Here is a 24,494-nt window from a genome sequence, read left to right as displayed (position 1 = left end):
TGAGCCAACTGTGAAGCCTGTGTATGTATATACATATGTATATATTTATCTCTATATACAACAGATTAATATATATTAGTACATATATTAATTGTATGTATATGTATCTAATATTAGTAATAGAATATTGTTTATAATAGAGTTTCTCAATCTTGGCATTTCTGACATTTTCAGATGGATAATTCTCTGTTGTGGGTGTCCATCTTGTGCATCACAGGATGTCTAAAAGGATCCCTGGCCTATACATATTAGATACCAGTAGTATCCCTGTTCCCCAACCATCATGATAACCCAAATGCCACAATAGGACTTAGTCACTTGGGGGGGTCAAAATTGCCCCTGTTTGAGAACTACTGTCTTGTAATTCTGTGTTCATGTATGAGTCTCATATATCTAGTCTCACTGAAGTATAAGCTGCTTTAAGCAAGGATTAAATCATCCATTTTATGTCCCTATTGACTAACACAGCACTGGTACCTAACAAGTTCCCAATAAATACTAGTAGTGAAAAGATATGCCATGTAATGGGATTATTGTTTGGTTTTACATTTAGTTAAGCCTATGAATTAACCAACATTCTGAGCTGGTGAGTAGTGCATTTCATTTCATCTTTTAATATAAAGGTATCGTGTAATTCTGTTAAATATATTCTCAAATCATGGTAGGGTATTCTGCCATAGGGGGAAGAAACACTGTGCCTTGAGTCAGTACCTTTAAAATATGGGTGAAGATATTATTTGTGCTTTCAATAATTTCATCCACCTATACCCCAGTCCTGTCACTTCAATTCAGTCACTAGTCGTGTCTGACTCTTTGCAACTCCATATACTGCAGCATGACATGCCTCCCTGTCCACCACCAACTCCCAAACTCATGTCCAAAAAGTCAGTGATGCCATCCAACCATCTCATCCTCTGTCATCCCCTTCCCCTCCCGCCTTCAATCTTTCCCAGCATCAAGGTCTTTCCAAATGAGTCATCTCTTCCCATCAGGTGGCCAAAATATTGGAGTTTCAGCTTCAACATCAGTCCTTCCAGTGAACATTCAGGACTGATTTCCTTTAGGATGGACTGGTTGGATCTCCATGCAGTCCAAGGCACTCTCAAGAGTCTTCTCCAACACCTTAAAAGCATCAATTCTTCGGCCCTCAGCTTTCTTTATAGTCCAACTCTCACATTCATACATGACTACTGGAAAAGCCATAACTTTAACTAGATGGACCTTTGTTACAAAGCAAAGTAATATCTCTGCTTTTTAATATGCTGTCTAGCTTGGTTATAACTTTCCTTCCAAGGAGTGAGTGTCTTTTAATTTCATGTCTGCAGTCACCATCTGCAGTGATTTTGGAGCCCGGAAAAATAAAGTCAGCCACTGTTTCCACTATTTCCCATGTATTTGCCATGAAGTGATGGGACCAGATGCCATGATCTTAGTTTTCTGAATGTTGAGCTTTAAGCCAACTTTTTCACTCTCCACTTTCACTTTCATCAAGAGGCTCTTTAGTTCTTCTTCACTTTCTGCCATAAGGGTGGTATCATCTGCATATCTGAGGTCATTGATATTTCTCCCGGCAATCTTGATTCCAGCTTCTGCTTCATCCAGCCCAGCGTTTCTCATGATGTACTCTGCATATAAGTTAAATAAGTAGAGTGACAATATACAGTCTCGACTTACTCCTTTTCCTATTTGGAACCAGTCTGTTGTTCCATGTCCAGTTCTAACTGTTGCTTCCTGACCAGCATACAAGTTTCTCAAGAGGCAGGTCAGGTGGTCTGGTATTCCCATCTCTTTCAGAATTTTCCACAGTTTGTGGTGATCCACACTGTCAAAGGCTTTGGTATAGTCAATAAAGCAGAAATAGATGTTTATCTGGAACTCTCTTGCTTTTTCGATGATCCAGCGGATGTTGGCAATTTGATCTCTGGTTCCTCTGCCTTTTCTAAAACCAGCTTGAACATCTGGAAGTTCACAATTCACGTATTGTTGAAGCCTGGCTTGGAGAACCCCAGTCCCATAATTGTCAGCAATTTTTATAATATGAGATGAATAACATCAAGATTTTATTTAGTGTGGAGTAGCACTAAGTTTCTGCCTTTAGCTGAAAAATATCGATGTACAAATTACTTCTATACAATCTTTAGAAAGTTTTCATGAGGATATATTGTAGATATCTGCAATCAGAACATTAAGAAATATTTTTGCCTTTTCTTTAACAACTGTACCATTCACTTCTACTACACATCTGCCACAGGCCCCATATATCCATTTCAAAATCCTCCTAGTTTTTATCCTTTTGCAATAAAAGGTACTTTAGAGGTAAGATAAACACCATGAGATGTGCATAAATCAAACTTTATTCTGACCCCATAATACTGACAAAGTAAACTTAAATAATCTAGAATTAACTTTATTCATTCAGGTAATACAATTTTAATAAATGTGTTAAACTTACAATTGTTCAGGAAGTTGTCTGTTTCTGTCTTGTTGATTTCTGAAACACACAGAAATGGTCAATAGAACAGGATCTGCACATCAGAATTTCCTAATGCCTCTGAGTACTTAAAATACTAAAGTTTGCTCGATTCCATTAAAAGATAGTATCTCTATGATGTAAAACTTTCAAAAAGCAACACAGTTTATCATAGACATAGTATATTCATTTTCTTGGGGAGAAGGGAGATTTGAACAGTTTCTTAAACTTTAGTGTGGCTAAAAGTCACCCGAAGAGCATCTTTATACTGTAAATTCCTTTTCCTTTTCCCAGTAATTCTGAGTTTGTCCTGAAACCCAGGAATCTGAGTTTTATAGCAGGAAATAGGATGTAGGTAGTTCATAGCTTTTAGGGGGGAAATCTTACTCTAAATCGCAGTATTATTCCCTAAATAATTGACCATTATTTCAGTTTTGTATTATTTGTTTTACCAAACTCATAAGCGTAGTTCCGTCTGTACAACATACCCTAGTGCATGTCCATAAATTAGTTCTCACTCCCATTGAAAAACAATGCTGTCCATTTCTTGGTCTTCTTTTCGCCAAAGTTTTAGCAAGACAATTTATCCTCAAATTGTCATTCAACTCTAGCCAGGGGCTCCTTAGCTCAACAATCAGATCCTAATCCTATCCAAATGCTAAACCAACCGATAGTTACATAAAACTCTCAATACTCAAATTTCCTGATTCAGTATTTCTAATGAATGAACCTATTTTCTTTGAACATGGCAAGATAGGATTTCTAAATGTAAAAAAAAATAATGTTAATTTCTTTAGTATTCAATAGTATTGATTCACAAAAAATCTGTTTTCTAGAAAGACTTTTCTGACTTTATTCTGGCTACATTTGGAGAAAATGAAAAAATAACAAAGAAGTGGCCATTTATTCTCAGTAAATATTTAAAAACACCACCACAAGTCTCCCTATTTCAATATTCTTTATTTCAAGCTTTTCCTAGAGAAAATCTGGGCTTTGCATGTTGATACTATTACAAAAATAAATAAGAGACTCAAAATGGAGTCATTGTGCTAAGTCCCACATCGGTAAGCCAAACTTACCATCTAGCCTAATTGCGGTTTCAACCTATTTCAGGAATACGACTTTTAATCAGTGAATCTGGAATTACCTAGTCAGCACTAGTGAAGTAATCTGTCTGCTGACCCCCATCATCCCCCAAATAAAGTTTCCCTTTCCTGACACAATCCACTTTGCCAGAAAACTTCTTGCCTTCTTCTGGCCATAAAAGTCTTCCATTTTGTATAGCTCCTCGGAGTTCCTGTCTGTCTGCGAAGGCAGAGTGCTGCCCAATCCATAAATCATTAAATAAAGTCAATTAGACCTTTAAATTTACTTCTTTGAATTTCTTCCTTTTCTTTTTAACATACTACTGACAGAGTTGACTTCATGAATGCATGGCTTGTGTATCTGCACCGAGTCCTATGCTCAGCATGACCTTGCACTTGGTTTAATGCTCACTGTGTTGAAATTGGTAATAATTGTTTCCTATAATTTGTGTTTGGAAGTGAAGTTTGACAGGATAATTGAGTATGGCACGGGCAGAGGAGATATATACCATGTGTCCATGGATTCATGCTACCCCTTTTGCATGTGTTATTCATGATATCCTATGAACTAAGAATTCCAATGGACCCACAATGTTCAGCAAACTCAAAATGAGTACAAGATAGTGTGTGATGTCTACCACTAAATAAACAGAGGTTACTGACAGCCCCAGGAGGCCAAGTTTTCTGTTTGAACCAGAACTTGCTTAGAACGCTAAAGAAGTAATGGCATTCAAATAAACACAAATGACTAAGGGACCTACCATACCCTTTCTTGTGCCCGTTACTTCTTTGTATTAGCCAAAAGCTTTAGCTGAAAATAATGATACAGAAGGATGTTTTGGTCCTTCCTCACATAAGCTGATGGTAGAGAGCACTGGTAAAATGTACCTGTATCTAGAAAGGAAATAAACAATGTTGAGCTAGACTTCTCTAGCATTTCTTTGGTTCTGGTAACCAAGATGCATGCATGGATAAGCTATGAAATACAGTTGTATAATTTTCATGATTCCAAATAAAAATTAAATGCTTTCATAGTTGCATTTGAAATTGACATTTCACAATATAAAGGTCATCAGCAAAACTCATGCTATTAATTTAAAATTTTGACTCTATCACTTACTGCTGCTGCTGCTGCTAAGTCGCTTCAGTCGTGTCCGACTCTGTGCGACCCCATAGACGGCAGCCCACCAGGCTGCCCCATTCCTGGGATTCTCCAGGCAAGAACACTGGAGTGGGTTGCCATTTCCTTCTCTAATGCATGAAAGTGAAAAGTGAAAGGGAAGTCACTCAGTCGTGTCCGACTCTTAGCGACCCCAAGGACTGCAGCCCACCAGACTCCTCCGTCCATGGGATTTCCCAAGCAAGAGTACTGAAGTGGGTTGCCATTTCCTTCTCCACGTTTTCATTTAAAATATCATTAATTAATAGATAAAAATACCATGACAAATTAAGAAAAATCATGTATCTTAGTACCTTTTACAGCACTGTCTAATTGCTTTTCAAAAGAGTCTCAGACTTTCACTTTTCACTGGGCCCCACAAATTACATACTAATAGCTGGCCCTGACTAGTGGGCTTCCTTTTCTAAGCAAGTAGAGGGACTAACCACCAGGTTTGGTCTCTAGTTACATCTGTCAGCTTTTATATTAGCACTTTTATTCCTTCTTTCTACTTGTGCCTTATTCTGTAGTTTTAGTCCTGCCATATCCAATACTTTATTCACCAGCCACATGTGCCTAGTAAGCTCTTGAAATGTGACTAAACTGAAGTGCATTATAAATATAAAATATACAATCAATTTCAAATCTCATGAAAAATGTTTACATGGACTATTTGTCAATATGAATTACATTGTGAATGCAATGTATTATATGTTACATTATTATTTCAAGAGTAGACAGTTATATGAACTACTTGTTGAAATAGTACTACTTTGGCTATATTGGGTTAAATGCATAAATTAATTAAATACATTTCACATGTTTACTTTTACTTTTTTAATGTGGCTACCAGAAACTTTAAGAATATACATGTGGCTGGTACACCATTTCTAGAGACTAACACTGTACTATAGCATATGACTGAGATTTTAACCAATCTTATATTTCCCCTGAGGGTCTTGTATGTTTTTCACTTTCTAGTTTTGAGGATCTATCACTGTTTATCTTGTTCCCTTGCCCTGACAAAATCAAAAAATTTAGATTTTTCAAGTTAGTTATAAAATATACCAAAAATAATTTTTGCCAAAAGATAAATGATATACTTTTCATTGGCAAAGGGCCTAAGAGAAGAAGCTGCTGCTGCTAAGTCACTTCAGTATTGTCTGACTCTGTGCAATCCCATAGACAGCAGCCCACTGGGCTCCTCCATCCCTGGGATTTTCCAGGCAAGAACACTGGAGTGGGTTGCCATTTCCTTCTCCAATGCATGAAAGTGAAAAGTGAAAGTGAAGTCGCTCAGTCGTGTCTGACTATTAGGGTCCCCGTGGACTGGAGCCCACCAGGCTCCTCTGTTCATTGAATTTTCCAGGCAAGAGTACTGGAGTGGGTTGCCATTGCCTTCTCTGAGAGAAGAAGCTAATAAGGTTTATTAATGACATTTGAATGAAAATGTCATTCAAATCACATTTGATGGCATGAATCTTTCACAAAATCTAAAAATCAGTAGCATATAAGCCATCACACTCAGAACATAAAAAGTAAGCAACAGGAAGAGGAATAAACACATAGAGCCACTTTTTCCATTCACTGGATTCTATAGCTAAAGTGTAAGGCCAAATATAGAAAAAGAATCCAGGCTCACCAGTTAATGACAGACTTGCAGAGGAGATGTAAGTTTAAGGTAGTATTAAAATTTTAACAACTTCATTTGGATCAATTTAGTCCCAAAGAAGTATTCTGTTGGTGGCAAGACCCCATAATGAAAAACATCCAAAAACTTTTAAAGATTAGTGCCCAAAACCAAAGTTATTCTATGTAAGAGAATTGAATTAGAAGAGATAAACTTACTTTTAATTTCAACTGATTCAGGATCTAATTTAGGGGGTCCTACAGCATCTTGCAGCTTTTCATGTAGAACATGTTGTATTATTTTATTGATGGTTTCAGGGTCCTCAGTAGAAGGAAATCTAAAAATCAGCAGCATATGAGCCAACACTCCATGTTCCTCTTGACTGTGGACCAAAAAAAAAGAAAAAAAGAGAGAGATACAGTTTTAAAAGGTTAAGTTCCAAATAAGATTTATGGCAATATCATAGTCTATTTTTTCTTTATAACTCATTTGAAACACAAACACACAGAACAAATCTGTAAATTCAATTTTAAAAGATCTAATGTGTTTTCTTCTATATTTCTGATGCTGGGAAAGATGGAAGGCAGGAAGAGAAAAGGGTGACAGAGGATGAGATGGTTAGATGGCATCACGACTCAGCAGACATGAGTCTGAGCAAACTCTAGGAGATAGTGAAGGACAGGAAGCCTGGCATGCTACAGTCCATGGAGTCAAAGAGTCAGATATGACTTAGGGACTGAACAACAACAACAACAATATTCCTATCGTTTGCCACATTCAAAACTCCCATCTCAGGCTTTCAGCTAGCAGCCTATGATCTTCCTTACCACCACAGGATCTAGTTAAATACTTGAGTTATTATCATCAAAAGACAATTTTCTTGTCAACCATCCAAAATTATCAAATAAAATGTATGGTAAATAAGAAACTAACTCTGGCTTTGGCTTTCAGGATTAATTAAATCCAGTGATTTCTCCCAAGTAATCTTCAGGCTCTTCTAAACAACTCTTAATCCTAAAGACATTAGAAAGCTTGACCAAGTCTTGACTTCACGTGATTTTATTTCCACAATAGAGTGTTATTGAGCCTTGGCATTATTTGAAGGAATTACTACTTTGGAACCACCCTTGACTACTCTTTCTCATTCTCAGTCTATACTCTACCCCTTCTTTCACAATCACAACCAGTTCCCTTTCAGCTTGGGTGCAATAGGCTGCCACTGTGCTGGGCATCTGAGGAGGGTGAGTCCAAGTGCATGGGCACTTTAAAAGCCATCTCCCAGATAGATACAATTTTGTAGATCTCAACATTTGACTCCTGTTCATTTTCAGAGTTAGATGTTTTGGAAGCTTGTCTCCAGGTACAGGTCCTAAAAGCTGAGGTGCCTGATTTGGGGTTGAAACTTTTCACTCATCAGGGAGAATCTCTGGGTTTGAGATTTTTTTCCTGGTGTGGCAGAATAGGATTTATGGCAAGATTGTGTCCCAGCCTCTCCAACCTGCTTCAGTGTGACTTTCTTCTCATTTGCTCAGTGTGCAGTAGTTACTCGGTAAACCTTTGGGTTTTTTTTTTTTTTTTTTTTTTTAAGAGAAAATTGTTTCTTCTGTGTCTGTAGATTCAGTGACTCCATGGAAGGAGATGAGTTTTTTTTTTTTTTTTTTTGCTGTTTGCTAGGACTTTCTTTTTTCTTTTTAATTTGTAATATTTATTTTTTAAATTTTTTTATTTTTAAACTTTACAATGTTGTATTAGTTTTGCCAAATATCGAAATGAATCCGCCACAGGTATACCCGAGTTCCCCATCCTGAACTCTCCACCCTCCTCTCTCCCCTCCCCTCCCTCTGGATCGTCCCAGTGCACCAGCCCCAAGCATCCAGTACTGTGCATCGAAACTGGACTGGCGACTCGTTTCATACATAATATTATACATGTTTCAATGCTATTTTCCCAAATCTCCCCACCCTCTCCCTCTCCCACAGAGTCCATAAGACTGATCTATACATCGGTGTTTCTTTTGCTGTCTCGTACACAGGGTTATTGTTTCCATCTTTCTAAATTCCATATATATGCGTTAGTATACTGTATTGGTGTTTTTCTTTCTGGCTTACTTCACTCTGTATAATAGGTTCCAGTTTCATCCATCTCATTAGAACTGATTCAAATGTATTCTTTTTAATGGCTGAGTAATACTCCATTGTGTATATGTACCACAGCTTTCTTATCCATTCATCTGCTGATGGGCATCTAGGTTGCTTCCATGTCCTGGCTATTATAAACAGTGCTGCGATGAACATTGGGGTGCACGTGTCTCTTTCCCTTCTGGTTTCCTCAGTGTGTATGCCCAGCAGTGGGATTGCTGCATCATAAGGCAGTTCTATTTCCAGTTTTTTAAGGAATCTCCACACTGTTCTCCAATCACAGCAGGATCCTCTATGACCCACCTCCCAGAATATTGGAAATAAAAGCAAAAATAAACAAATGGGACCTAATTAAACTTAAAAGCTTCTGCACATCAAAGGAAACTATTAGCAAGGTGAAAAGGCAGCCTTCAGAATGGGAGAAAATAATAGCAAATGAAGCAATGGACAAACAACTAATCTCAAAAATATACAAGCAACTCCTACAGCTCAACTCCAGAAAAATAAATGACCCAATCAAAAAATGGGCCAAAGAACTAAATAGACATTTCTCCAAAGAAGACATACAGATGGCTAACAAACACATGAAAAGATGCTCAACATCACTCATTATCAGAGAAATGCAAATCAAAACCACTATGAGGTACCATTTCACACCAGTCAGAATGGCTGTGATCCATAAGTCTACAAGCAATAAATGCTGGAGATGGTGTGGAGAGAAGGGAACTCTCTTGCACTGTTGGTGGAGATGAGTTTTTTTCTTCCTGCTTCACCATCTTGAACCAGAACCCCAAAGAATCTTACTCCTCACACATATGCTGCATCAACTTCTGTGCTCCCAAACTGTAGGTAGGAATACCAACTAGAATTCATTTTTGCAAGGTGGTTTATCTATTATAAATTTGATTATCTATCCTCTCTGATGCAGCATGTCTACTCTTAGAAGTTTAATCTTCAAAATACACTCTTTTGGTGCAAGGAGATATGTATACATACAGCATCTTAACTTTATCTTTAAATCAAAAAAATATTGTAACAACCCAAGTGCCCATCAAAAGGGCAATGGCTAAATCAATTTTGACATACACTTGTAGTGAAAAACTATATAGCCAGCTAAGTCAGTATGCAATCGTTGGGAAAATATTAAAAGTAAATTACTAACAAGATGTGTTGGGTGGCCATATGCAGGCCAAAGAGTCCTTCCTCCTACTGGGGCTCTTGGTGTCACTGTGACCAGCGAGCTGGACATCTTCATGGGGAACATGACCCTCATCAACGAGGATGTGTATCACCTCTGGCTGGATAGTGATTTGGTGAGTGGCGCGGTGGCCCTGAGGGTGTGCTTGCTGGGGAATCCTGAAGCAGCCCGGTGCCACAGCAGCGATGCTCCAGAGAGACACCATGGACCACTACAGTAATTTCCATGTGCTTGAGCACCTGCTCCATGCACCACCAAATCTGCGGCACCAGATCATCTTCCAGATCTTGCCCTTTTGATAGGCGCTGTTCATCTAGAGGGACTCTCCCTCTAACCAGGCCTTCGTGCGGGAGGCGCTGGGCAAGAATCTGTCCAAGGGCACCAAGAAAGACCTGGATGACTTAGGCACGAAAACCGGCATCACCCTCAAGAGCTACTGGAGACAGTCTGACAACTTTAAGCGAGTCTTCAAGGTGGTAGAGGAAATGAAGGGCTCCCCGATCGACAATCAGGAGGAGCTACCCCACACCCCCATGCCCAAGGCCAGGGGCGGCGGCCGGGAGGAGCAACCCCACGTCCAAGGAGCTGTGGCTGCACGGGGGCAGGAGGGCCTAGAGGAGCTATCCCACGTTGAAGGTCAGGAAGGGCAGCGTTTAGGAAATACCCTTCATCCAAGGTAAGGAGCAACGGCTGTGCTTTGCTGGAGCAGCAGTGAAGAGATACCCAACGCCCAAGGTAAGAGAAACCCAAGTAAGATGGTAGGTGTTGCAAGAGGGCATCAGAGGGCAGACACACTGAAATCGTACTCACAGAAAACTAGTCAATCTAATCACACTAGGACCACAGCCTTGTCTAACTCAATGAAACTAAATCATGCCCATGGGGCAACCCAAGACGGACGGGTCATGGTGGAGAGATCTGACAGAATGTGGTCCACTGGAGAAGGGAATGGCAAACCACTTCAGTATTCTTGCCTTGAGAACCCCATGAACAGTATGAAAAGGCAAAATGATAGGATGCTGAAAGAGGAACTCCCCAGGTCAGTAGGTGCCCAATAGTCTACTGGAGATCAGTGGAGAAATAACTCCAGAATGAATGAAGGGATGGAGCCAAAGCAAAAACAATCTCCAGCTGTGGATGCGACTGGTAATAGAAGCAAGGTCCCATGCTGTAAGGAGCAATATTGCATAGGAACCTGGAATGTCAGGTCCATGAATCAAGGCAAATTGGAAGTGGTCAAACAGGAGATGGCAAGAGTGAATGTCAACATTCTAGGAATCAGCTAACTGAAATGGACTGGAATGGGTGAATTTAACTCAGATGACCATTATATCTACTACTGCGGGCAGGAATCCCTCAGAAGAAATGGAGTAGCCATCACGGTCAACAAAAGAGTCTGAAATGCAGTACTTGGATGCAATCTCAAAAATGACAGAATGATCTCTGTTCGTTTCCAAGGCAAACCATTCAATATCACAGTAATCCAAGTCTATGCCCCAACCAGTAACGCTGAAGAAGCTGAAGTTGAACGGTTCTCTGAAGACTACAAGACCTTTTAGAACTAACACTCAAAAAAGATGTCTTTTTCATTATAGGGGACTGGAATGCAAAAGTAGAAAGTCAAGAAACACCTGGAGTAACAGGCAAATTTGGCCTTGGAATATGGAATGAAGCAGGGCAAAGACTAATAGAGTTTTGCCAAGAAAATGCACTGGTCATAACAAACACCCTCTTCCAACAACACAAGAGAAGACTCTACACATGGACATCACCAGATGGTCAACACCAAAATCAGATTGATTATATTCTTTGCAGCCAAAGATGGAGAAGCTCTATACAGTCAACAAAAACAAGACCAGGAGCTGACTGTGGCTCAGATCATGAACTCCTGATTACCAAATTCAGAACTTAAATTGAAGAAAATGAAGAAAACCAGTAGACCATTCAGGTATGACCTAAATCAAATCCCTTATGATTATACAGTGGAAGTGAGAAATAGATTTAAGGGCCTAGATCTGATAGATAGAGTGCCTGATGAACTATGGATGGAGGTTTGTGACATTGTACAGGAGACAGTGATCAAGACCATCCCCATGGAAAAGAAATGCAAAAAAGCAAAATGGCTGTCTGGGGAGGCCTTACAAATAGCTGTGAAAAGAAGAGAAGCGAAAAGCAAAGGAGAAAAGGAAAGATACAAGCATCTGAATGCAGAGTTCCAAAGAATGGCAAGAAGAGATAAGAAAGCCTTCCTCAGCGATCAGTGCAAATAAATAGAGGAAAAAATAGAATGGGAAAGACTAGAGATCTCTTCAAGAAAATTAGAGATACCAAGGGAACATTTCATGCAAAGATGGGCTTGATAAAGGACATAAATGGTATGGACCTAACGGAAGCAGAAGATATCAAGAAGAGGTGGCAAGAATACACAGAAGAACTGTTCAAAAAAGATCTTTATGACCCAGATAATCACGATGGTGTCATCACTCACCTAGAGCCAGACATCCTGGAATGTGAAGTCAAGTGGGCCTTAGAAAGCATCACTACCAACAAAGCTAGTGGAGGTGATGGAATTCCAGTTGAGCTATTTCAAATCCTGAAAGACAATGCTGTGAAAGTGCTGCACTCAATATGCCAGCAAATTTGGAAAACTCAGCAGTGGCCACAGGACTGGAAAAGGTCAGTTTTCATTCCAATCCCAAAGAAAGGCAATGCCAAAGAATGCTCAAACGAATTGCACTCATTTCACACACTAGTAAAGTAATGCTCAAAATTCTCCAAGCCAGGCTTCAGCAGTATGTGAACCATGAACTTCCGGATGTTCCAGCTGGTTTTAGAAAAGGCAGAGGAACCAGAGATGAAATTGCCAACATCCGCTGGATCATGGAAAAAGCAAGAGAGTTCCAGAAAAACATCTATTTCTGCTTTATTGACTATGCCAAAGCCTTTGACTGTGTGGATCACAATAAACTGTGGGAAATTCTGAAAGAGATGGGAATCCTAGACCACCCGACCTGCCTCTTGAGAAATCTGTATGCAGGTCAGGAAGCAAAAGTTGGAACTGAACATGGAACAACAGACTGTTTCCAAATAGGAAAAGGAGTACATCAAGGCTGTATATTGTCACCCTGCTTATTTAACTTATATGCAGAGTACATCATGAGAAATGCTGGACTGGAAGAAACACAAGCTGGAATCAAGATTGCCAGGAGAAATATCAATAAGCTCAGATATGCAGTTGACACCATCCTTATGGCAGAAAGTGAAGAGGAACTAAAAAGCCTCTTGATGAAAGTGAAAGTGGAGAGTGAAAAAGTTGGCTTAAAGCTCAACATTCAGAAAATGAAGATCATGGCATCCGGTCCCACCACTTCATGGGAAATAGATGGGGAAACAGTGGAAACAGTGTCAGACTTTATTTTTCTGGGCTCTAAAGTCACTGCAGATGGTGACTGAAGCCATGAAATTAAAAGACACTTACTCCTTGGAAGGAAAGTTATGACCAACCTAGACAGCATATTCAAAAGCAGAGACATTACTTTGCCAACAAAGGTCCGTCTAGTCAAGGCTATGGTTTTTCCAGTGAGCATGTATGGATGTGAGAGTTGGACTGTGAAGAAGGCTGAGCGCCGAAGAATTGATGCTTTTGAAATGTGGTGTTGGAGAAGACTCTTGAGAGTCCCTTGGACTGCAAGGAGATCTAACCAGTCCATTCTGAAGGAGATCAGCCCTGCGATTTCTTTGGAAGGAATGATGCTAAAGCTGAAGCTCCAGTACTTTGGCCACCTCATGATAAAAGTTGACTCATTGGAAAAGACTCTGATGCTGGGAGGGATTGGGGACAGGAGGAGAAGGGGACGACAGAGGATGAGATGGCTGGATGGCATCACTGACTCGATGGACATGAGTCTGAGTGAACTCTGGGAGTTGGTGATGGACAGGGAGGCCTGGCATGCTGCGATTCATGGGGTCTCAAAGAGTCAGACACGACTGAGCGACTGATCTGAACTGAACTGAACTGGTCGACAACACCCAGCAGCACTTCCTCCTGTTCGAGCGACTGGCCAGGGACTATGCAGCCATTGTCTTCTTTGCCAACAATCGCTTTGAGACAGGGAAGGAAAAAACTGCAGTCTCTCAGCTTTTGGGATTTTGCCTTCTGTGCTGAGTTCATGTTCTCGAACTGGACCCTCGGAGTTGTGGACTCCTGGGTGGATGACATGGATGTGGACTTAGAGGAGGAGAGTCTCCAGGACTTGAAGGAGATCAAACTGCCCTCTGGGGAAAGCTCTGTGTCTTTTCGAAGATGGAAGCCAGGTCCTGGGGGCTGGTGAATGTGGCCTCCAAGCTGACCCACAATAAGCATGTCAGAGACCTGTTTGTGGACCTTGTGGAGAAGTTCATGGAACCCTGTGGCCCAGACCACTGGCCGTTGAATGATTAATCAGTGTTGTGCATTGGTCCACTCCCTGGATGACTCTCGGCACCAGGCCCTCTGGGAGGGCTACATGGACACCCTCCCACCCTCCTTGGCTGCCTCCTGTGTCTCTATCATGACTGAGGCCACCGCCACACACTGACAATAAAGTTGCCATGACTTTGGGGAAAAAAAAGATGTGTTATTTCTGGGCATGAAACTATTAAAGAGGGGACTTTTGCTTTCTGTTTTTTTGTAATCTTGTGTTATTTGAATTTTACACAATTTTGTATTGCTTTTGTAATCTGGAAAAATAGAGCTTTAAAGGGATCATTGTTATATATCTCATCCCCCTTTTCACTGCCATAGCACCCCTATACATCCATTACTTACTCTTTTCTTCTTTCCCATAAAGTACTCCTCTACTGGCTCACTGAGAGAGACAAAAACAGCACCTCCCTCTACCCTAGCTATATGATTTACCTCACACCTTCGTATCACAGAAAACCTTCCTGAGTGGGTAAATTACTTTCTACCTCACATTTACTTCATTGCAGTCTACTTCCTCCCCTTCTGTTCAACTGAATCATTTCTCTACTTGAACACTAATGACTTCCTCATTGACATTTCCCATGAATTCTTTCTAGTCATATTACTTGGTAGCTCAGGAATCTTGTCAATACTGACCACTCCCTCACTAAAACTTTCTGTTATTAGCTTCAGTGGTGCCTCTCTCGACTCTTTGTTTTGCCTGCTCCTTCCCTGTCTATTTCCTAGTTTGCTATTTTTCTTCTATTTCCTTAAATATGTCATTCCTCAAGCTTTCTTCACGATCCTTTTTTTCTTGCATTACCCCTTTTCTGAGAAATTCTGTTGACACCCACACTTTCTAATACTCTGAGTTGATGTTGAGCAAATTTATGTCTTCAACTCAGTTTCCATTTCCTCCCTTATGTCAGACTCATATTTTGGGCTCATAGGATCACTTAGTATCTCAAATCAATATCTCTAAAGACTGACTTTATCTCTCCAACAAATTTGCACATCTTCAGAAGAAAGAATAACGAATAGAAAGATTTCTGGGATGAAGGGGTAAACAAATTAGAAAGTGATTCAGAAGATAGAATTGATTGTTGTTTTACAGTTGCTCTGTCATGTTTGACTCTTTGCAACCCCATGGACTGCATCACACCTGGCTTCCCTGTCCTTCACCATCTCCCAGAGTTTGCTCAAACTTATGTCCATTGAGTTGGTGATGATATTTAACCATCTTGTTCTCTGTCATCCCCTTCTCCTCCTGCCTTTGATCTTTCCCAGCATCAGAGTCTTTTCCAGTGAGTCAGCTCTGCATCAGGTGGCCAAAGTATTGGAGCTTCAGCTTCAGCATCAGTCTTTCCAATGAATAATCAGGGTTTATTTCCTTTAGGATTGACTGGTTGATCTCCTTGCTGCCCAAAGGGAATCTCAAGATTCTTCTCTACCGCTACAGTTCAAAGGCATCAATTCTTCAGCAGTCAACCTTTTTTATTGTCCAGTTCTCACATCCATACATGACTACTGGAAAAACCATAATATTGACTATATGGACCTTTGTAGGCATAGTGATGACTTTGCTTTTTAATACACTGTCTAGGTTTGTCTTTGCTTTAGTTGCAAGGAGCAATAGTTCCTCTCCAGTAGCATATTGGACCCCTCTGACCTGAGAGCTTCATCTTTCACTGTCATGTCTTTTTGCCTTTTCATACCATTCATGGGGTTCTTGAGGCAAGAACGCTGAAGTGGTTTGCCATTCCCTTCTCCAGTAGGCCACATTTTATCAGAACTCTCCACCATGACCCATCCATCTTGGGTGGCCCTACATGTCATGACTCATGGTTTCATTGAGTTAAGCAAAGTTGTGATCCATGATTCAGGTCTTCATTCTGTCTTCCCTCTGATGGATAAGATGCTTGTGCAAGTTTCTTGATGGGAGAGACTGGCTGTGGAGAAAACTGGGTCTTGTTCTGGTGGGCAAGGCTATGCTCACTAAGTCTTTAATCCAATTTTCTGCTGATGGTTGAGGCTGTGTAATGGCAGAAATGAAAGAAGCCTACACCTTGGAAGAAAAGCTATGACAAACTTAGACAGCATATTAAAAAGCAAAGATATTACCTTGCTGACAAAAGTCTGTAAGGTCAAATCTATGGTTTTCCCAGTAGTCATGTATGGATATGAGAATTGGACAATAAAGAACGCTGAGCATCAAAGAATTGATGCTTTTGAACTGTGGTGTTGGAAAAGACTTTTGAGAGTCCCTTGGACTGCAAGATCAAACCAGTCAATCCTAAAGGAAATCAGTCCTGAATATTCACTGGAAGGACTGATTCTGAAGCTGAAGCTCCAATCCTTTGGTCACCTGACGCAAAGAGCTAATTCATTGGAAAAGACCCTGATGCTGGGAAAGATTGAAGGTAGGATGAGAAGTGGACAACAGAGGATGAGATGGTTGGATGGCATCACTGACTCGATGAACATGAATTTGAGCAAGCTCCAGGAGTGGGTGAAGGACAGGGAAGCCTGGTGTGCTGCAGTCTATGTGGTCACAAAGAGTTGAACACAACTGAGTGACTGAACTGAACTGTACTGAATGGCAATAATGGTCACCTCCTTCAAAATGATTTATGCCAGCATGCCAGGCCTCCCAGAACTGTTGTAGTCAGTTCCCCTGACCCCATGACAGGCCACTGTTGACCCACACCTTCCCTGGAGACTCCCAAGCACACACAGGCAAGTCTGACTCATTCTCTTATGATGTCACTGCTCCTTTCTCCAGGGTCCTGGTGCACACAAGGTTTTATTTGTGTTCTCCAAGAGTCTCTGTTTCCCCAGTCCTGTAGAATTGGTAGAACTTAGTTATTCATGAAGTTCAAGGGGCCCAGGAAAGGGAGGAGCATGGGTGACTTCCAGGTTTCTTATTAGCATAATTAGGTTTTTCTTGAGTTTGAGAATTTTCTGTGAAACACCCACATGGAAGTGTGCATGGGCAAACATATATTTCTAGAACCAGGACAAAAATTTAGACTGGAGATAGAAACTTGGATTTCCATAGCCTAGGAAACCATGGTGTGAGTGAATGAAATCCCCTTGAGAGAATGAAAATTTGATAACTGGAGAAGCTGATAAAGATCCAAGAAAAAGGAATATTTTGAACATCAAAGAGTATGGAATTTTCAAGAGAAAGTGGGCAACTAAGTAACAGGTTGATGAGCAACTTGGAGCTTTTGTCATTGAAACACTGTTGGAAATAGCAGCTATTTTATTCTGGAAATTACAAATAATTCGTATGAAGATAATACTTTATTTTAAGATCCTCCTATATTATTTTGTTTTAAATGTTATGCCTTGGATTCTATTTATTGATGATTGATGAAATTGAAGAAAGTGAAGAAAACCACTAGACCATTCAGGTATGACCTAAATCAAATCCCTTGTGACTATACAGAGGAAATGAGCAACAGATTTAAGGGACTAGATCTGATAGAGTGCTTGATGAACTGTGGACAGAAGTTCCTGATATTGTACAGGAGATAGGAATCAAGACCACCCCCAAGAAAAAGAAATGCAAAAGGCACAATGGCTGTCTGAGGAGGCCTTACAAATAGCTGCGAAAAGAAGGGGAGTGAAAAGGAAAGGAGAAAAGGAAAGATATACCCATTTGAATGCAGAGTTCCAAAGAATAGCAAGGAGAGATAAGGAAGACTTCCTCAGCGATCAATGCAAAGAAATAGAGGAAAACAACAGAATGGGAAAGACTAGAGATCTCTTCAAGAAAATTAGAGATACCAAGGGAACATTTCATGCAAAGATGGGCTCAGTAAAGGACAGAAATGGTAGGGACCTAACAGAAGCAGAAGATATTAAGAAGAGGTGGCAAGAATACACAGAAGAACTGTACAAAAAAGATCTTCATGACCCAGATAATCATGATGGTGTCATCACTCACCTAGAGCCAGACATCCTGGAATGTGGAGTCAAGTGGCCCTTAGGAACCATAACTACGAACAAAGCTAGTGGAGGTGATGGAATTCCAGTGGAGCTATTTCAAATTCTGAAAGATGATGCTGTGAAAGTGCTGCACTCAATATGCCAGCAAATTTGGAAAACTCAGCAGTGGCCACAGGACTGGAAAAGGTCAGTTTTCATTCCAATCCCAAAGAAAGGCAATGCCAAAGAATGTTCAAAGTACCACACAATTGCACTCATCTCACATGCTAGTAAAGTGATGCTTAAAATTCTCCAAGCCAGGTTTCAGCAATACGTGAACCGTGAACTTCCAGATGTTCCAGCTGGTTTTAGAAAAGGCAGAGGAACCAGAGATCAAATTGCCAACATCTGCTGGATCATTGAAAAACAAGAGAGTTCCAGAAAAACATCTATTTCTGCTTTATTGACTATGCTAAAGCCTTTGACTGTGTGGATCACAATAAACTGTGGAAAATTCTGAAAGAGATGGGAATCCCAGACCACCTGACCTGCCTCTTGAGATATCTGTATGCAGGTCAGGAAGCAACAGTTAGAACTGGACATGGAACAACAGACTGGTTCCAAATAGGAAAAGGAGTACATCAAGGCTGTATATTGTCACCCTGCTTATTTGACTTATATGCAGAGTACATCATGAGAAACGCTGGGCTGGAAGAAACACAAGCTGGAATCAAGATTGCCAGAAGAAATATCAATAAGCTCAGATATGCAGGTGACACCACTCTTTAGGGCAGAAAGTGAAGAAGAACTAAAGAACCTCTTGATGAAAGTGAAAGTGGAGAGTGAAAAAGTTGGCTTAAAGCTGGACATTGAGAAAACTAAGATCATGGCATCCAGTCCCATCACTTCATGGCAAATGGATGGGGAAACAGTGGAAACAGTGTCAGACTTTATTTTTCTGGGCTCCAAAGTCACTGCAGATGGTGACTGCAGCCATGAAATTAAAAGACATTTACTCCTTGGGAGGAAAGTTATGACCAACCTAGACAGCATATTAAAAAGCAGAGACATTACTTTGTCAACAAAGGTCCGTCTAGTCAAGGCTATGGTTTTTCCAGTGGGCATGTATGGATGTGATAGTTGGACAATAAAGGGATCTGAATGCTAAAGAATTGATGCTTTTGAAATGGTGTTGGAGAAGACTCTTGAGAGTCCCTTGGACTACAAGGAGATCCAACAAGTCCATCCTAAAGGAATTCAGTCCTGAATATTCATTGGAAGGACTAATGTTGAAGCTGAAACTCCAATACTTTGGCCACCTGATGGGAAGAGATGACTCATTTGAAAAGACCCTGATGCTGAGAAAGATTGAGGGCAGGAGGAGAAAGGGAAGACAGAGGATGAGATGGTTGGATGGTATCACTGACTCCATGGACATGGGTTTGGGTGGACTCGGGAGTTGGTGATGGACAGGGAGGCCAGGCATGCTGCGGTTCCTGGGGTCACAAGGAGTCGGACACGACTGAGTGACTGAACTGAACTGAACTGATGAACAGATCTGAGATCTTAAATATTTATAGCAAAGAAAAAAAAAATGAGTAAAATGAAAAGAAAGAAATATAGTAGGAAGGAGTACCAAGAAGAGAAAAAAAAACTCCTCTACTACACTATTTTACATAGGACACTTATTTGTTATTAAACCAAGAGATGTGGCTTAGGTCCCTATTTGTTCTAACTAATTTCCTAAAGTCAAACAAGTCAAAAAACCCAATTCTATAATACAGCCACCAATAACACTTAGAATCTGCCTGCAGTGTAGGAGACCTGGGTTTGATCCCTGGTTTGGGAAGATCCCCTGGAGACAGGAAAGGTTACCCACTCCAGTATTCTCGCCTGGAGAATTCCATAAATTATACAATCCATGGCATTGCAAAGAGTCAGACATGACTGAGAGCCTTTCACTTTCATTTTTCCCTTAAAATCATCTTGCAAATTCTTTCTTTTGGATTTAAAGAATGAGTAAGGCACATTGTAACCCACGACTTAACACAGAACAGATACAAAATTAATCTGTTAAATTATATCACATATGAACAATTCAAACTATTTTTTACTGACCAGATTAACAGCTTTAGCTTCAAATTATAATCAGAAGTCAGTATTTTAGATCTACATACCTGAACTTGATAATGTGAGACTTGACAAATTTTCCCCTCAATGAAGATTTATGAAATGCATTTTTTACCTGTTCCAAAAATATTCAAAATATGTCAGCAAGGATAATTTTCTAAAATTCTGCAAACTGATTCAAAGCTTAAAACATTTTTAAAAACAAAACACACTGACCGACATTTCACAATTGCTGAACTTGAGGAGTCTCTTTTTGTACTCTGTTCAGTGATTTCAACTGAACTCTGACTTAAGAATTATATGAGCTGGAGAACCATAGGAGGGGGCTAGGAGTGATGTCTGCTGTGCTACACTTGGAAAGAGATAAAAGAGAGTAAACAGACTGGGTTTTGAAAAGCAAGAGAAGTATTCACTCTATGAGATAGAGACTTTTACTGTAGGTAGACAAAGGAAATGGAAAAAACTGTGGCAGGTGGTAGGTCATAAATTCAATCCATGGCCCCACCATCCTGAACACACTGGGTCTCATCTGATCTCAGAAGCAGAGTTAGGCTAGGTTAGTACTTGGAAGAGATAATGAATGTGAGAATGAATGCATAACGGTGTCACATGGTTCTCAAACCTAGTGAAAAATATTACCAAATATCCCTTCATAATCTACATCCAATTCAGCACTCAAGATGCTCTTAGGAAGGCTCAGATGAACTGGGATACATAGCTGATGGTGTGTGTGTGTTAGTTGCTCAGTTGTGTCCGATTCTTTGCAATGCCATGGACTATAGCCCGCCAGGCTCCTCTGGCCATGGGATTTTCCAGACAAGAATACTGGAGTGGGTTGCCATTTCCTTCTCCAGGGGATTTTCCCAACCCAGAGATCAAACCTGGGTATCCTGTTTTGGCAGGCAGATTCTTTACCACTGAGCCACCTGGGAACCAAACACAGATACTACGGGCTGGTGACTAATTGACAATGAGCCTTTTTATTCTTTCTTACATTTTGTTTGACTTCTGACTTTGTTCCCAAGGACAGTTACTTCAATTATGAATAAATCAGCACAATTCAATTGAGCCCTCTAATGAGAGCATTCATTTGGAAATAAATTTAAAGGTTTTTTTTTTAATCAAATAACTTCAAAATTAATTGTTTTGAAGAGTACTAGAGTCCTATTTATATTCCTTTATGTTTAAGTCAGTCTGAATCTTATACAAAATTTAGTGACTGGCACAGAAAACAAGAAAAACAGTTGCATTTTTACTTAATATATTTACTTCCATTTCCTTTCCTTTACTATATATTACATTTATATTACATTATTTTTATATATAATACTATATATTACATTATACTTTACTATATATTACATTTCATTTCCTTTACTATATATTACATTTCCTTTTGTTTACAATATATTACATATTTTATATATATATACTTAAAATATATATGTATGTGTGTGTATAATATATATACACACACATACATATCTTTAAGCAGATATATTTCCTTAAAAAGAGCTTATTTGATATTTCCCTGATTTGGTGTTTACAAATACAAATTCAACCAAGATTTGATCTCCTCAGCAAAGTATCCAAATCCTTAGGCTTCTAATTTACCAGACAGTTTCCAGGTGGACCACTGCCATTCTGTTCTCTCTCAGGATATTGGAAAACAGTTTGGGAATTTTCTAGTCTAGTGGCTTAATTTTCACATAAGGGAATTTTTCCAGAATGGCAAAGAGATGTGCCAAATGACACATCATTGGCTAGTAGATGGTCCTAGAAGTAGGTGTCCCAGCTCCTAGTTTAGGGTGCTTTTCATCACATCATTTCACAAATAACCTCACAGACTATCAGGAAACTTCCAAAGTATTCTCTAAGTAGTCTGACAATGATAAGTCTTCACCCAGGCTCTTGCTCTTTTGGCCTATACTGCTAAGTTTTCCCAGGTGGTGCTAGTGGTAAAGAACCCGTCTGCCAATGCAGGAGACGTAAGAGATGCGGGTTCGATCTCTGGGTTGGGAAGATGCCCTGGAGGAGGTCACAGCAACCCACTCCAGTATTCTTGCCTGGAGAATCCCACAGACAAAGGGGCCTGGTAGGCTATGGTCTGCAAGGATCACTAAGAGTCAGACATGACTGAATCGACTTAGCATGCATGCCTAGTTTTCCACTATTTATAATATTTCATTTATTCCTCAGGATACATGTTGATGACCTAAGGATAAAGATGAATATCCAAGGATTTCCTATAGATTTATGTACTAAAAACTTGTCCAAGGTTGGATACTTTTTAGTACTAAAATACTACTCAAGTACGTGTCTGAATAGTTTCAATCTTGTGTCTTCTGCTAAAGGTCTCTTCTTGAGGAAATCAATGACACAACAACCATATTTTGGGTCACCCTCACATTCCCAGAATTTCTTGGCTAAAGAAGGGTAAGTAAGAAGGACAAATAGAAAAGACTAAAGGTCACTAGGTTTAGTCCTATAAGGAATATTCCTCCAAGTCATGTATTGTCAATTTTGTTTTATATCTCTCAGGTAGGGTCTCTCCCCATTTTGCAAAGATATAAAAGCTCAGTTGAATGGACATTTGAGAAGCTAGGATACTAAAAATTTTTGGTAGAAAGTGATAGCAAATGTCCTAGAAATGGGGGGAAATGCTTACCATTGATTCAATTTTCTGGCTCATTTTTGTGAAATTTTCAGAAGCCTCTTTTCCAAACTCATCATATACTTTGTTACTTGTAAATGACAATGTGCTGTAGTAATTGTAGGTCTTCTTTTGATCTATAAGGAAAGAGGCAAAAATGTATCATACTTTTTCTCAGATGTGTGTAAAGCATCAGGCATTTCCTTGTTTGGTAGTTGCTAGACAGAATGAGACAGGAAAAAATTTCCCACCCAGATTATCTCCATCATCCTGCTCTGAGCTTCATGGTTATCTCAAAAATAAAAGACAACAACATTCATCATTATAAGATTTAGAGTGTAAAATCATTATAAGATTTAGAGTGTAAAATCCATACGAAATGCTCGGTGTTCCCGTACGCTAATTAGTCACATGGATATTTCTGAATAAACCACAAGAAGCAGCTAGTCAGGCCATCTGAACTTCTGAATAGATTCAGAAGCTTCCCAACAGCAAACACATCTTTATATTTTAAAAGTAGATTTCTTCCAATTCTGTAAACTACCCATCAATTCTGGCTGCAAGGATTCTAGAATAAGAAAATTTATTCTGGCTAAAGAAGGAGGTGAAGGTAGGGATTAAAATGCCAGGAGTTCAGTGTATAGAATTTTAAGGAGCTAGAGTTGCCACCTTGGTAACCCTCCAGGGACACTACATAGTCTCACCTGGTTCCCTTGGCTCTCCATTTATTTTCTCCCTCCAGCCAGAGGCATTGGCTTTTTTGTTTCTTTAGCCAATGTCTCCACTTTCTGCATCCAGTTCAAGCAGCCCAAGTTTTTGGTCTGCTGAAGAATTAATGCAGCATAGCTTTTCTTCTACTCTCTTTTACATGAAGCAAGCACAGAGCTAAGAAGATTCTTTCAATGAGATATTAATGCTGACTATGTTTTGTGTGAGAGATTGTGCCAAGCATTAGGAATACAATGGTGACCAAGACTGTTGTGTATGGTTATAATAGGAAAATGGAGTTTGCCTCATTCAACCTGAGTTTCTCTCTTGCTTCTCATTCTTTCTCTCACTTAAACACCAGAGGGAAAGGAAATTAACATTAGACACCTGTATCCCTAGCATATTCACATGTCTCACTCAGTTTAAAATAACCCTCATAAGAAAGCAATGTTATCTGCATCTAACAGTAAGGACTGTAGTCTCAGAAATGTAAATGCATTTGTCCAACCTCAACATAAGATTGCCAGAAAAGATTAAATTGGGTTTCAACCTAACATCTAACTCCCAAAGCACACATTTTCATGATACACTGCTTCTTGGAATGGAGAAAACCAAACTCACTCACTGAAGCTATAGGAGAAATCTCTAGTTATGCATGAGAGCTATCAGGAAAAAAAAAAAAAAAAACAACTCTACCAGATCATTCTGGTCATTCTGAGGATTTATTGGGGTAGAAAGGGAAGCCACTGGTCAGACTTGGACAAGACCTGGGGAAAGAGTAGTGATTTGTAAAGGAGATGGATGGTGCTGAATGATCAAGCTCTCCTAAGCATTTGCCACCTAAGTGAGGGTCTAGGGAGGATTTTCCTTCCTCCTTTCCTGGCCCTGAATGGCCTGTGTGACCTGAAATGCAAACAGATCACAATATACACAATTTCAAGTATGA

General features: G+C 39.8%; 1 protein-coding gene and 1 pseudogene across 1 annotated transcript in view; one reads left to right on the top strand and one right to left on the bottom strand.

Annotated features, from left to right (window-relative positions):
• The window catches only part of LOC147370571 (transmembrane protease serine 11E-like), a 57,309-nt gene that overhangs the window by 10,431 nt on the left and 22,384 nt on the right, over positions 1-24,494 (bottom strand). Inside the window, exons 3-6 of the mRNA XM_086405557.1 lie at positions 22,856-22,977; positions 20,235-20,302; positions 6,563-6,726; positions 2,453-2,491 (exon numbers count right to left, since the gene is read on the bottom strand). Of these exons, the coding sequence (XP_086261683.1) occupies positions 2,453-2,491; positions 6,563-6,726; positions 20,235-20,302; positions 22,856-22,977 (393 nt within the window). The remainder of the gene's footprint in view (positions 1-2,452; positions 2,492-6,562; positions 6,727-20,234; positions 20,303-22,855; positions 22,978-24,494) is intronic.
• LOC147370572 (acidic fibroblast growth factor intracellular-binding protein pseudogene) lies at positions 9,545-14,238 on the top strand (annotated as a pseudogene).

The sequence above is a fragment of the Bos grunniens genome, chromosome 6, assembly GCF_055505025.1.
Source record: "Bos grunniens cultivar Pamir isolate PY7600 chromosome 6, Bosgru_T2T1.0, whole genome shotgun sequence".
Taxonomy (NCBI): domain Eukaryota; kingdom Metazoa; phylum Chordata; class Mammalia; order Artiodactyla; family Bovidae; genus Bos; species Bos grunniens.
This window is presented reverse-complemented; position numbering and strand designations above follow the sequence as displayed.